Below are 15,854 nucleotides of genomic sequence, written 5' to 3'. Positions count from 1 at the left end.
GTAGCAGGGTGGGTTACCACATTCTCACTTCTCATGTGGAGTTAGAAAAAGAGTGAGTTTCCCATGCTAATGAAAACAGTACAGAATGAAAATTTTATTGCCCTTTAGCCAGAAGCTCGTACTGCTCAGCCTGGGTGGTATGAAGAGCGCAAGTCTATCAACTCTTTTCAGCTTCCCTCATCTACAGTATGAACTCTACTCTGTTAAACCGATACTTTATGTTGCTTCACACATCATGCAGAAAATTTAAAAAAGCAAACCACAGTTCATCATCCTCAGTATCAAGTAATATACAGGCTGTTGTACTATGGAATGTCTATTTAAAGTAAGCTGAATTATTATATTGACTGTTTGTGATGCTATTAGTCAATCTCAAGTGCAGGACTGTGTATGGGGAAGTGTGTGTGGTGGCAAGCGCTGAAGGATTCTTTATTATCTAATTAGGCGCCATAGACATGGTCCAAACAGATAAGGCAGTGAGCACAAGTCGTGGCCACTCCACCCCAATCCCCCACCCCCCCACCTCCCCTTTCCACACACTTATATAATTCCAACAGCTGCCAACTAGGACAAGTAAGATAGAGAAATGGGGAATAAGAAAATGGAGGAAAAACCCAGGGAGGAAAAAAAACAAGGATAAAGACAAGAGGAAAGACAAAGACAGCTATGTAAACACGAAGTACAATCAAAGAAAGGATTTCAATGGAAGGGTGGTACTGCTTCTCTCTTTTGAAGTATTTGTGGAATCATTCTTTTTGAGAACATTGTTAAAATATTTCACAGTTTGTACTTTTTCCCTAAACGGGTGCCTTCACACAGCTGCTGTGTAAGGGGAGAGTTCCCTGTCATTCTTTTCACTTCACATTTATTTTCAATGGACTTCCTGGAGAAATTCTTCCCCATTTATTTGAAGTCATGTTTGTGCGGCCGAGCTAAGCCCCGTGGCCTTCAGAACAAAGAGATTTCAAAAGAAACCACAGGTTTCTCCATAAATTGTCACAACAAATTTTGCTTGGATATGGTATTATATAACTGCAGCATGCCAACAACCATGACCTAGGCATTATTACAGGAGAATTCCAGTGGTTTTGCACAATCAGTTCAGTAAACTGTGCGCTTAACTTAATATTACTGCCAGCCATTTCATAACTAATGCAAGCTGAGCTGTTTTTTTTTTAAATGACTTTTTCCTTCCTTCCATGGGCGTTCTATCAGAACACCATCAAATTCAAGTCCCAGAGACTTGAAACCTGCTCAACGAAGCTAATTCATCATAATGAAATATACACACAGGCGCATAAATGCTCCATTCCTCTATGTCAACCTCACGATGTCTGCTCTCATTACAGATGATTAAAGCAGGAAAGTCTGCACACTAGTCAGTAAATAAACAGCAGTTAGCATAAAAATAAAGCATGAGGAAGCCAATATGATGATGGAGAGGGCAATTATGGTCTCTATGAAGTGGCTGTAGTGCAGGAGCAGTTTGTGGACACTGCTGCTTCATTATCAGAGCAATCAGATTACTGGACTCTTGAACGAACAGAAGTTGGTGGTTTAGTTGTCGCACATGCCAAAGCTGAGTACAGCAGAATGCTTTTGGTGTTGTTTGTTGATGAAGTATTGCTTGCATGATGTGGACAGCGTAGCGAGAATGTTTTGGTCAGAAATGTGGTTTTCTTCATGGAGCAGAATCTGTCCAATCAGAACTACCTGTAGGTGGATCATCAACATCAACACGGAGCAACACACAAACTGGACAAATGGTTAAGCAGCCAGAAATATCAGATCTTATGCAAATAGCTATTCTTATCCAACAAAGCTGCTTTCTCATTTACATTTTGAATATGTTTCACCCTGAAATGTAAGACCGTGACATAATAAGAAATGCTACGATTGAAAGAGCCGCAAAGTCTGGGTCAGGTACAGGCAGGAAAACAAGACTCTCACTCCGTACATTGGGAGCCTTAGCCTTTTGTTTCATTTTCACTGCTTTCTTAGGCTTAGGTATCAGGACTAGTTTGTTAAGTTTAAGAAAATATCAGGGTTTGGGTTAAAATAAAACCTTTTCACAAAATGTGTGAAGCTTTCCCGCCATTTTCTGGGTTACCATAGTCACAAGTCCCACCCCATCTAATATAAGGTTGGTCGGCTGAAAAGAAGTAAGAGAAACCCAGTAAACTAAATAGCAAACATATGTTGTTAGCATATCTAACAAACATAATCCAAGGAGGAGAAAATGTGAAAGCATAACTGAAAATGCAGTTTAGCTGTACAGGAGTGTGATTTTTAGGAGACAATGCTGAGTCACTGTGCTACTTGACTCCACATGTGGAGAAGCAGAGCATCGCAACTAAGGACTCCCAGAGCTCAACCGTAAACATAAAGATCATCCAAGGTGAAAAAAATAATCAGATTTTGCCAAAGAAACAGGGAATGCGTCGGTTTACTAAAAAAAAGAATGATGAAGTACTTCAGATTTGAAAACAATGCTACTAAAGCAAACATGTCAGATCACTTTTCAAATACAGATGTAGACTTTGTTCTGTAATTGTGATCTATTCCTCTCATTCTATGAAAGCACCTTTTTTCTTTACATTTTCCAAGCCAGGATGTAAAACGAACCAGGCTTTTAGATCCCTCCCATCTATTTACCAGGGTTTGTGTTAATCACAATACGTGTTTTTGCCAGGAATTTAGTTCCAAAGCAAGTTTATTTGTTAGCTGAGTAATTCCACCTTCACGCATGTTGAAGTGTTTCACCGTATAATCTATTCCATGCAAGTCGCTGCTTTATAACAATAAGCGACAAATGTGAAATTCATGGTTTGGAGAGTTCGTGCATCAATACTAACTTTGACATTATGTAACAGAAAGATGAAAACATATTTACCAGTGGAATTATTCATGGAAACATGTTGCAGATGTCGTGCCTGACTCCCCCAGACTCCCGCTAGTGTGGTTGTGAATGTTGTTGTTTAGACGTAGTTTGGATGCTGGCAGATCAGATGCAGAAGACCCAAAGATATGTCATAGGCAGAGATGTTGTGACATTCAACTTGACATGGCACATGCCGCGTAAGGACTGGGAGGCTATAAAAATGCATTAATTCTGTTTTATTGGCCTTAATGAAATTTAGAAACCTCAGACAAACCAAAGTTTTCCAGCTTCTGATTAGTGCATCCCACTGCACATACACATTACTATTCTCACCACTGCCTCGCCCACATGTTCTTCTTCTGCCCATAGACTTTACATTGGGATAACATCACGCAAATAAAGCAAACTCCCCTGGGCTCTGAAAGCTGCAGTAATTTTTTGTGGATTACTAAAAAAAAACTTTCTTTGCACTCGGAAGTGTTCTATCAGAAGTTTTACATAAATTTGTTTCTAGTGGTGATCTATAGTGAAAATACTTTTTTGGGCTGCACAGGAATCCTGCACTTTTAATACACTACAATTGGGGATGTACAATATTGAGTTGCTGCTGAAATCTGACATGCCAGCTTTCTTTTGTACTAATGTATTGTTATGCCTACCTCTATTGTCATGGTCTGGCAGATACAAATACAGAATACAATGCTTTGTCAAATGCGCACATTCACTGGGGAAAGTACTATTTACGAATTATTTCTATGCAACATATTCCAATACAACTGTACAATTTAAGCCCGACTGGTGCAAATAATTTAACACCTTTATTAGGTGATGACCTCCAATATCTTGGTGAATCTCCACATACAATACAGACAATTGGAAACACAACCCAAACCTCCAGGAATGGCACAGTAGATTTGACATAGTGAAAATTTAAAATTTGCCAAATTAATGTCCAAAAATTGCACTTATAATCCAACATTCAGTTTGTCCCTAATGTATGGAAATGGTGAATGAGAGCAGACTGGTCTTTTGGAGAAAACAAGCAGTAATTTTAAAGTTGTTTCTTTTTCATGGATTTAATCTTCTAAGTTATAAAACAGGGGTCATCAGCTCCTTCCCATAATTCTTAAAGAGTTTCACAGCACACTTCGATCTTGAGGCTTTGACCTGGATGACAATGTGCGTCACTTATAGATTTCTAATCCACCTCTGGTACAGACTGTGTCTGGACTCAGTCAGTCAGGACAAAAGAGCTTAGCTGGATTTTGCTGTGGTGATGGGTCAATGGCAGCATAATGCAATGGGTCACCTTTGTGTACTGTCTTCTGCAAATGTGTTCATGTGTGTGTGTGTGTGTGTGTGTGTGTGTGTGTGTGTGTGTGTGTTTGTGTTGTTGGAGTTTGCTATGTCTTCTGTCCCTGGAAAATCTGAAGCAACCAATTAGTAAGCAGCCTCAGATCATCTGCTTGCCAAAAGTTGACACTCATTTGCCAGAACTCCTCTCAAAGAAAGTATATGTCTTCACACAGTCTATATTTATTTTCTTAAAAGTTGTCGTTCCTCTCCATATAATTGAGCAGAAGTCACTGCTGTAGATATACATTTATAAAAAACTGCCATGACTATAGAGATTCATTTTTCAGAAATGACTTCTTAAAATAAATCATTCAAGATTTTTGGAGCAAAAGTTGCTCAAACAAGATTAAATAGAGTATTTTGGAGGCAATTTTGAATTTATAGTCTTGGAAATATTTATAGCACTAGAGTGGCACATCAAAATAAATCACCACAGCTGTGTTTGTCGTAATGAGGGAAAATGTCACTTCGTGCAACTGTGTGGTTTACTGTGTGCTTTAATTGTTTTTTGGCAACACAGGGTTCTGTGGCACAGTGGTTGAGCTACATTAGGTTCAGCAACACAGTTAATACTTGGCAGTACGATGAGTTCCTTGATTTTGGCGTTTCTGTGGGATTTTGACAATAAGAAAAATGTTAAATGTAGTCAGACCTTTAAGTTAAAAAAGATTATCCACACAATGCAGACTCACACCAAAATGCACAAGAGAAACATTGGTCCATAGCCCTAGACATGTTGGTTTCACTGGTTTCAATGTGTGTTCATAAAAATGGTGAGATTTAGGTCACGTTTTTTGGCCTATTGTTTTCTATTGGTCTGCATCCATGTGACATGACTCATGAGTTTCTTGCTTTGGCCATAAAAAGAACACAAAGTTCCCATTAGGAAGTTGCAAGTACATAGAGACCGCAGGACTTTTACCAGGTCTTTTTCCAATATTTTAACACTCTGTTTGGTTTTCAGTTGTGGTTGTTTTCCGGCTCTCTTTTCAATAATTTTCAGTTGCTGTTTGCTTGTGTTTTTGCTGCACAACTACTTGGTTAAGTTTAGGCACTGAAACTACTTGGTTAGGTGGTTTGAGTCAAAATACACCCGTCTAAATGCTAACCACTGTGCTCTGTTTGTTTTCTAGGTTGCTAGGGTGATGAGACCCGCCACAAGAAAAGCTTCTAAAAAATGCAACCATCTCATAATTTTAGAGCCTTTTTCTGTGAAAATCCTACATTTTGTGGACCAATGTAGCTGTTAAACTTTATTTGTGTGCGTGTGACTGGGCTGACCTAAATCTAGTAAATGCTGATTTTTTTATGCAGTTATTATTTTGTAGCACAGTTTATGTAAGTTGTCTTTAATCCAGTAGGTCTGTTGTGCTATGACAACAAAGTACCTGTATGCCAATAAGGGGAAAGAGAAGATTTTCTGAGTTATACAAACTATATTGAAGGTTTCTTGCATGGAGAGGAACTTTTGCAGTCACTGAAACTAAATGCACAGAAAGTCGGGATACCATAACAACAATCTAAAGCACATGTTGTGTTTGCAGTGTTGCTAGGGGCAAATGAACATGGAACAACGGCAGTATTTGTAAGAAAAAGGCTGTCCACAGGAGGTTGCATCAACCTGTGGTACAGGGTGTGTCTGTAGATTTCTGAATCTGTCTGCTGAAGAGGATGGTAATAATGGCAGTTATTGTCTGTATCTGTGTATTTAAAAGGATCAGCAACTAGATCACCCCTTTAAAGACACTTTCCCGAAAGCATTCAGCTGTGATTCCAGACATCTTCTGGCAGAGCACCAGGGGCGGCCTGTTCACACAATCACCCAACAACCAGGCTGTAAGCCAACAGGTCCATTAAAAAGCTATTACTGTTTATCCGTCTGTACCTGGTCCCTCAGTAATAAAATCAAGGTGCAAATGTGCCAAATATATACCGATATGTGCTAGTTGTTTCTAATATTGTCAATCATCCTTTCCTCCCAGAGTGTGCCTTTTCAACACAGAAGTGGTCAAACCTAATGTTATTGAGGAAACTTATAAAAACAGCGGTAAAACAAACACCTTTAAAAAAAATGTTCCACTTCCTTCCGTTACGAAGGAATGACTTCCTGTAGCTAAAGAAAAATGTTGTGACTTTTACCACAGACATCTGCAGTCTGCCTATATCTTAGTTCCACTAAACGTCAACAGCCTGCTATTTTTAGTAAGTTCTGGCTATGTTTTGTCTTAGCTTCGGCCTCCTGTCTGACGGCCTACCTCTGACTCCTCTCTCTCCCCTGACGCTACTCAGACCTCCATGGTCTTTGTTTGTCTGTGTTGGTTCCTAAAACTTGCCGGGCATGAAATCTCTTCTCCCACCCTAACATCCTTCCCTTTGCTGTCTTGCCAATAATTTTGTTTACATCTCTGGCACCTACACTTCATGAAGTCATAGCTTTCTTCAGACTTCTGTAGGGCATGTTTACCAGGAGACAGTAATTTGCTGTGCATTTTTATTGCAAACAGGGCATGAAACAAAAAAAAATGTAACTGGATACAGGTTCTGTCATCAGCAACAATGTGTTTGACGTTATTAGGCCTTTTATGTGGGCAGCATGGGAAAAGGTAATAACAGCAACAAGAAGAGCATTTCTCCTCCCTCATACTGTATTGTGTGGTATCTTTGCATGACTTTCGATTACACTGATCTCTCCCAGGAATTTCTTTGTAGGAGTGGAGGAGATGTGAAATTTGCAGTAGTTTGTTTCACTCTGATCAGCCTCATCTCTATGCTTGTTACAGCTTGTAACAGCTTATGTAAATTTATAGACAATACTGTTTTTTGTGATGAGTGTGCTTTATTCTCTAGTAGTGTCTTTTACTGATCTAGCAAATTTGTCTAAATGTAAAACAATATATAATAAAGAGCAAACATCTTGTTTACTTCATCCCTCATCTTTACGTTCCTGTTATCGGCTGAACAAACCTAAACATACAGGGGGACAGTAAGTAGGTGGCAGTTAATGACCATGTCACAAGTTGTTTGCTTTTGTAAAGCAATGTAAAAATCGGTGATTTGCAATCTGGGACATACTAATAATAAAATTCTACTTTCTTTTTAAACTTGAATCTGAACCTTGCTTTGTTTCTCCTCTCTCTCGTGCATTTGTGTGTCATGTGATCACACATGCAGACAAAAATTCTAAATTAATTTATAAAAAGTAACTCATCAAGCCTGTAAGGTAGTTATTCATAATTCAAACACCCACAGTCTGGGGTGAAACAGGGTGCAGTATGTTCTCTGTGGGAGTTCACCCAAAATGTGTATCGTCTTCCATGCAAATCATTAGCCTCAAAGACTGTGCAGGCAGAACTGCCCTGTGTTCATCCCAAATGATAGGAGACTTTTTTCAAGTGTGACATGCAGGCGAATTACCTAAACAGGTCACTCTCAAGGCACACCCAGGATTAAGTAGATATTATTCTACTGATTCACCGTTATGCTATAAAGCTAAAAAGAAATCCAACTCATTATGCAATATTTGCAGAGATGAAATCCTGTCTCTGGTTACAAAAGCTTCTCCCGTAACTTCAGAGATACACCTTAATTTTGAAGATGTTCAGGATTCTTAAATGTACTTTTGTATGGATTCCTGGATGGATTACACGTGACCAAGACACTTTCCATAACCACCACAGTGGATCACAAAATATAGGCCTTCACTCCAAAAACCTGGGTTTCTTGTAGCAAAGCTACTTTGTGGTTTATATTTGGATCACAGAGTGGTGCTTTAATCCTCAGCAGGGTGTCTGACACAGCTGGATTCTGCCTCCACTCCATTGTGGGAGTGCTGGGTTATGTTCAGTTGGCCACTGGACCAAAGCCAACGGCCAGTGATCTCAGGCCAGATTGAGAAACCTTCTACCACTTTTATGAGGTCGGTTTATCTAGGCCACAAAATGTCAGAAGGATAAATCGCTGTAGAAAATCTGACAGAGTTTGTGCTTCTCCTGTCAGAATCCTTTTGCTGACTTTTGTTGTGCGGTTTATTGTACAAAAGCACAAATCCTATCTCACAGACTGACAGTCATATCAGTCTGACAAAGAAATTACAGTCTTTCCCAACACGGCTAGAAAATCATTTCTTCTTTTTCAGTCTGTAGACTAGAATCAGGAGATGACAGGTATTCCATCTTTACACATCATGCAGCTTCTTTCCTACACTGATATGGCAGTTTATTTTAAACACTTTAGCAGCAACAATGCTCAGTTTTATTTGAACTTTTTACAGTTATGGGTTACAGAGAGGAACATGACGGTCTGCATACCTTTGCATACCTAATGCATAGATTTTATAGACAGACTGTTGTTTTCTGGCCTATAAATCTTCCGTCAAGGATAAAACTCCCCTCCTCAGTCATTTCCTACAGTCACATTTATGGTTTCTGCAGAGAAAGTTCTTTTATGAGGTGTCTGACACACTTTGTCATCTCTCGTGCTGTCGCTGGTTTTGAAGTTCTCGTGTTTTGACTGGCGGGTCACAGACCTGAAGTTGTGTGATAAATGTCTGTGTCATCGCTGCAGGCTCTTCACCTCTCTTCACCCCTGGCATGTGATGGTGTTTAGTGGCTGCTAAGTACTGACTGGCTGCCTGTGGTGAAGGTGTGCGGAAGTACCTTTCTCATTCCCACCAACTGTATCCCTCTAAGCCTCAAAGAAAATCAACACATTTCCTCTGGTTTTATCCTGTGGAAATCACAGATCCAGCACCCCTCGGGGGGTTTCTGGCTCTGCCTCAAACACCAAATAGGACTTATGACTTGAAATTCTCCTCTCAGCACATTTCTCTGACCCTTGAATCATTTACATAACAAGTTTTCTGGCCGCTGCCACTGGCTCTCACTGATATTCAACAAGTCCAAAAGATGTCCTGGCATGCTTCCTCAGGCTATGCTGGACATTTTACTCTGTTAACAAGTGGCAAATTAGAATGATAGCTGCTGGGCAGATTGACCACCCAGGGTGAGGTCAGCCTGTCAGCCTCAGCCAGGCTTTCATCAGACACCAGGCCTTCTGAAAGTGAATGCTTGAAAAATGCATAAAGTTCTGCAAACTTAAGCTCAGCAAGGTGGCTTTCTTGACAGGATTATACTGTGAGTACATGTGCGAATGAATGAGTGTTTGTGTTTCTGCATGAGAAACTGCAAGGTTACACATTTGAAATTAGTGTTTTAATCCTGTGAGAAAGCCTGTCCATGAAAGCCACATGATTCATGTCTGTTGATTCCCTCTTGAGGAGAGAAGGTTCAGGAACAAAGTGTTCTGGCTAAAGACTCTGTTTGTCAGGCAAACAGTCAAGCTGGCGCAGACGGGTGGACGGCCACAGTGGCCAATGGCACAGGTAAAAATTGCTGCCTCGAAGCCAGAAATGTCAAAAATATTGGTACTTACGTAAGAAATATATATATGACTAAGTCTGAATAACTTAGTCTGAAAAGAGAAGCCTCTTACACTTTGAACAAAGTCCTGCACCAGGCATTATTCAAGGTGTGACAGTGTAAACAGTGAATGTAGTGGATAATAACTCATCTGAGCCTATCCACATAGTCTAAAGGCACGTTCAAAGTATTAAACAGAACTGAAGCACAGTTTGCAGCTGCAGTACTTAAACCAAAGTTTCTTCGACTGTTGTTCTTCATGCGACAGTATCATAAAAACACACCCTCGCTATCATAAATAAATCAAGAAAAGACTGTTCACTGAAATATGCAGCTCCACAGCAACCACTATATACAGACCAAGAACAAAACTGCTTTAAAAGGTGTTAAATTAATGAGCTTTTAAGCACCTGTTACATAACTCAACAGATGGAAAAAATACAGTATTGTGTAGGTCCTCCACATACCTTATATCTGGTGTCTTACTAAGCAGGAGTTTGCCTTGCTTTATTGTTTATCAGATATAAAGAATTCATTTAAAAACTAAGAGTCTGAGACTATGGCCCTGATATGTTTTTACAGTCAAGAACTACAAAATCAAATCTTGTAAAGATCTGGTCATCGCTGTCATCAGCTCCATCAGCTGCAGTGTACAATAAACAATTTTACTGTACCTGTGGTACAGTCTGTACTCACACAGTTAAATTATCACAGCAGAAGATAAGAACGGTCTTAAAGCCTATAGGAAAATAAAGGCAGGTTAAAATTTAACTGATCTGGATATTCTGAGGCAGTCCAGCTTCTGGAGAAGTTGATAAAATACAGATAGCACGTCTTGGCCAGAAAACATTACTGATATGATAACACCTGCAAAAAACTGGATCAATGATAATTACCTTTGCCGCATTCATTCCAGGTAAACTTTATCAGGACAGACATTTGGACAGATACTTTATCTGACTAGATAGGGAGAAAATATGGGTTCCCCTGATACGCTTCCATGTAACTCAAATTGCATTTTTATATGAGGATTCACATTCCAGAGGATGATTTATGGTTAAAAGTTGAATATGCACTCTGCTGTAGATATAATAAAAAAAATAAGAAGATACAGTGGTAATCTGTAATCATAATTGCATGCTGACTTATTTTTATTTACTTTAAAATGCTCATTGAAACCAAAACATTGTTTGTTTAGGTATTTCATAATCAGAGCTGACAAAATAAATAGAGAGCAGCATTATCAAGAGTCTGCTGAAAATCAGTACCTGAACTGAGAGTGGAACCAAAGGTCAGTTCTGATATCAGGGTTCAATCTGTACACCACCACAAACTAAAAAAGAAAACCCCTCTTATCACATTTAACGTGTTTCTGATATATATGCCATGATCTTTAACCCATATCTCTGTTTCACTGACACAAATCACAGCAACTTTTCAATTTATGACATTCAAAGGCAGCTTTCACATTGATAAGACATGCTATTTGAGTTTTCACAGGTATTTTGCCATAGATCGTCACCAGACAGACCATATGTAATTACATACGGCTGGCTCAGGTTCAGTAGTTCAGCAAAACTGTAGCTGACTGGAAAGATGGTAACTGTTGATTTGAGGCTGAAGTCATTTGACAGTAGTTGCCAAACAAACTGTCCAACTGGCAATAAGTCTGTAGCAGGACATTCTCCTCCTCACAAACACTGGGCGGTGATCTGCCAAACACTGTTTTATTAATACTGTTTGGCAGAGACAAGAGAAGGAGTCAAGCCAGGTTTAATTGACCTCTAGCTATAAAAGATCCTTTTAATTGAATCAATATGACAACAAACTGTTGTTGTAGAATAACCTTGTGTTTCTGTAACGCATTCTTTCTACGTTAGACTTTGTTTACCTCTGTTCTCTGGCTTTATTTTCTCCACATATCGTTTAGCTGTTTGGAAGATAAGCTCCTTTCTGCATGGTGAATCTATAAACAAATTGCATGTCTTACAAATCGCAACAATTGCCCTTCAGCTGGATATTTTCGCTAAAGGAAAACACATTAGGTCTAATGCTGTACTGCACATACACATATCATTATCAGAGGCGAGTTATGTAAAATATGCTGCATGAAAAACATGGATATATGGATGGAAATGGGCACTAAGAGATGAATAACTACATGTTTATTGTTTTATGTTTTACATCTACATTCCAATTATTTTTGAATGTGAACTAACATAAAAAGCCCAGTGCTTCATTTATCAGCAGGCAAACGATTTAAACTTGACAATCTGCCAATAAATCCCAATATGTTGTCATTCCCTCTTGTGAAGCTCAAAAGGTGCTTTGAAACTGTCATTTCAACTAAATGAATGCGCCCCTCCTCGCCTATACTTAATCCATGGCTGTAAACACATATGTCAGCCTTTTTGAAGATCCAGTAAACCTGATTAGTATCCATTTACCATCTGGCTCATTTGAACAAAATATGTTTCCCATGCTCTGACTAGATCTGACATGCAGATCCATCTGTGAAAAGGTGAACTTTGTACTGAAGGCGTCTTCAAAGAGGATAAAAAAATAGCTTTCAGTTCAAGTTCAAATTTCGTATTTTTATGAAAGCCCATAGTTTTGGTCGTCAGCTTATCAGATAAGCGGGCACCTATCTGATAAGTGGATAGCAGACATACCTGTGAAAGAAGAGCAGTATAGACAGCATGGTCTGGTCGATGTTGCTGTTGCTGTTGCAGATCCCCTCGTTGAGCAGGAAGCAGGGGTCCCTCACCACTGACTCCAGGGAGTCCTGTCTCATGATGTTGTTCAGCTTGTCTGTGTTGAGGTTCTGGTACATCAGCTGGTTGCGGAGCTGGCGGAAGTGATTTACACTGGGGCTGGTGGGGCTTCCCGGCAGCCCCCCTGTACTGCCGAGGCCCTGAGCTGGACTTGTGGACATGGAGTCATCACAGCCGTTGGCCAGGTCCAGGCAGCAGCTGCAGCAGTCCAGGCCGATGGGCGAGCGGCAGTCATCATCTGACATCTTGAAGGGCTGGTGGATGAAGAGGGAAGACGCCCAGGGCAGGTGTAGGAATGTCAGCAGAGGATCTTGGGTGTGTAAATGGTAGACAAAGTGAAAGACACACCTGTCAGTACCCGGGTGTGTTCCTCAGCCCTGACAGAGACACAGACAGGCAGCTTGGGGCCGTCTAGTGCACCGTTCTGTCTCCACCCCAGGGCCAGGAGGGCTAAATGGCAGGTTGAGTTCCTCCCTGAGAAGTGCAGTCACGCTGGGCCACTCTGCTTCTATCCCTGAGTTTCCCCTCCTGTGGCTCTGCTGCGTTTAGCCTTTTGTTCAGGGCCGACGCTGCTGCAGTGTGTTGCTACTGTGGCAGGAGAAAGAGTGAACGCACCACACACACACATATACACACTCACTCGCGCCGATTCAGCAGGAGTCCGCTTGAAAGCAAAACCCAGAAGCTGCTTGCTGCTTATCACTTTTCTCCCTGGACTTTTTTTTTTTTTTTTTTCCTGAGGTTGGCGTGCCTAGAGACAGAAGGAGGGACCAAAAAGAGGAGGAAGGGAGGGAGAGAGGGAGACGGAGAGGGTGGGGAAACCCTTGTGATTGGTAAAAAGCATCGCTGGTTACAAGCACTAGGCCCTCCTCTTTTCTTTTTTGGCTTACCCATGCGCGCACTGAGGGTAGGAAAGGGAAATAGACAGAGAGGGAGGGACGCTTCAGAGCATGCTTGAAACATGTGCAGTTTGGTCAGCTCCACCCTGCTATGCTGACAGCACAAGGAGTGGCTGTGTGAGGGAGGCTGCAGGAACACACACAAAGCAATGATAACACGTCCTGTGCTAATGTGTGAAAAGAAGTGACAAAATGAAAAGAAATAAATAACTGATCTAAAAAAATCCAGTAAATGTGTTTGTACTGCATTTTATGTGTGATTTTTCTATAAATGTTATTTTGCTGAGTCTGGAGGGCTTTTATCCATTTTGTCTCTATTAAATTGGTCTAATATATCCAAAAGTATGCGTTTTCCTTTTACAATAAAACAAGATTTCATTGTTTAGAACACAATGAACAGGCCTAAAGCATCATACCGATTATTTTCACAAGATTATGCTTAATATAAATGTTTTAAGTAGGTGTGTTTCTGTAATCACACAGGCAAAATGCTTGGACTCTGTTTGCAAGGCTTGGATTAAGACTAAATAAAACTGTTTTCCGATAGAAATCTTCATTAAATTTTTCCTCTAAGGTTGGGACTATAGGCTTAATTCATGTCCGAGCTGGCTGGTACAGTGAATTAGAGGCTCCAGATTGTTCAATAACAGTATGAGTATACAAATGGCTGTCTGCAGTTTTTAGCCCTGTAATAAACTAACAACTTGTCCTGGCTCTACCTCACTTCTCGCCCCACATGAACTTGCATGAATTTCAGCCCCAAGCACTTTCAGATAAGCAGCAAGTTGAGCAAGTAAAGCTATAATAAATCTCATAACATCCATAATGCATATTAATGTTGCTGTGCATGTGTGCGACTGTGTTTGTGTGTCTGATTGTACGCTTTCAACTTGCATAGTAAACATAAATACTATCTTATCAGGCCTCTGAGTTTGATTACGATGTTGACATTTTCTATATCTGTTCCCAAATAATTTCAGATTGAGCAATGGACTGCTGTGCTCTTGTCCTCCAGAAGCGTGTTTCACAAGCTCTGGTAAATACCAGGACAATGTCATTAGAGCCCTACAGACGCTCTGGGAGGATGGCCCTGCTGAGCCTCTGACCTCAGCCGCTGACCAACAAGTGCACTGCATGCTGTCCGCAGATGGCAGGTCAGGCAGGAACACGACAACAAGATAATTACAAATAGCATGTCTCACTCTGAGGCATGCTGCTGCAGTAAAATATGTCACACCACCTATTGTTGAGTAGCAGAGGGATCAATTAAGCAGAGAAAATGACTGACTATTGCTTTATTGAGTGTGTAATGATGTCCTCGGGCAGCAGGGTTGCTACAGTTGGGCTGGTGAAAGGACGGGGATTGCGGACTAGTTTGAGTAAAGGCTGCCATCTAGTGGGCAACTATTATTCGAGTTAGGGATGGAGATGCTCCTGAGAGCATTATACAGCAAAAATGATCTCAGAATAATAAGGCTAATCAAAAAAAGAAGAAGCATTATTCCACCAAAAACACTACAATTGAAATATTTTTTGGTATCTTAACTGACACTGGTCTAATATAGCATTTTAGCATTTAAACAATGAGCTTGGGTCTTGAATATTGTTGGCTTAGTTGTAATTGATCAATCATTTTCTCTCAAAGTTAATCTTGTGCGTTTGTGTGTGGGGGTTCACATCTACCCAGCAGGATAAGCACACATCCATGAATGGCTGAAGGCGATGTCAAACTATTAAAACAGTTTGAAATGCCCAAACTCAAATGTATAGATTGGAAATTATAAAGAGCAGACATAATAAACAAGAAAAGGCTATTTTAAATGCCAAAATGAATGGCACAGAGTAGAAATTGGGAAAAATGGAGATAATAAACAAGAGTTAATACAAATTTGTTGAATATACAAATTAAATTAATACAGAAACAAGGCAACTAAATTTCATTACATTGTACTACCAGTGAAAAATCTAAATTTCATTAGAAAAATGTCATTGGGGAAATATGCATATTACTTCCTTGATAAAAGTTAGTTGAGAAGATAGTTCCCACTGATACATCTAAAGCAATTTTTAGTTAGCTTAGCTTAGCATAGCATAACAAGACATGGGGTTAAAAGTGAGCCTGCTTCTGTCCAGAGGGAAATAAATGTTTTTTAAGCATCTGTAAAGTATTCATAAAGTTTTTTGTTTTTTTAAAAAAAGAGCACGTCAGTTAGAGAAACAAACATGAACAGTGACGTAGAGTATTGCATCAGCAACACTGTAGCAGGAAAGCTAATTCCACTAAATCAGTGATTAGAGCAGAGTACCTGCAGATAATGGTTGAACAAGGGTTTCTTGGAAGTGGAGTTAAGATCCTGGATTAAAAGCTGGATGCAAATATATCCATTAACCTGCAGCTTCTTTGTTCCAGTAGTAGCTAGTCTCAGGTGGCAGTGTGGGTTGTCTGCTATTGGAAAGGTGGGCAGCTCAATTCCCAACTCCTCACACGTTTAAGTGTCCCTGGACAAAACACGTATCCCCAAGTGGC

General features: G+C 40.1%; 1 protein-coding gene across 1 annotated transcript in view; it reads right to left on the bottom strand.

The window, feature by feature from the left end:
• Positions 1-13,142, bottom strand: part of tsc22d3 (TSC22 domain family, member 3) — a 36,991-nt gene extending 23,849 nt beyond the window's left edge. The window contains exons 1-2 of the mRNA XM_022189001.2: positions 12,777-13,142; positions 12,327-12,682 (exon numbers count right to left, since the gene is read on the bottom strand). Of these exons, the coding sequence (XP_022044693.1) occupies positions 12,327-12,673 (347 nt within the window). The 5' untranslated portion in view covers positions 12,674-12,682; positions 12,777-13,142. The remainder of the gene's footprint in view (positions 1-12,326; positions 12,683-12,776) is intronic.
• Between the last annotated feature and the right edge of the window lie 2,712 nt (positions 13,143-15,854).

Source organism: Acanthochromis polyacanthus, chromosome 10, assembly GCF_021347895.1.
Source record: "Acanthochromis polyacanthus isolate Apoly-LR-REF ecotype Palm Island chromosome 10, KAUST_Apoly_ChrSc, whole genome shotgun sequence".
Lineage (NCBI taxonomy): Eukaryota > Metazoa > Chordata > Actinopteri > Pomacentridae > Acanthochromis > Acanthochromis polyacanthus.
Note: the sequence above shows the minus strand (reverse complement) of the source record. Positions and strands in the feature narration are given on the sequence as shown.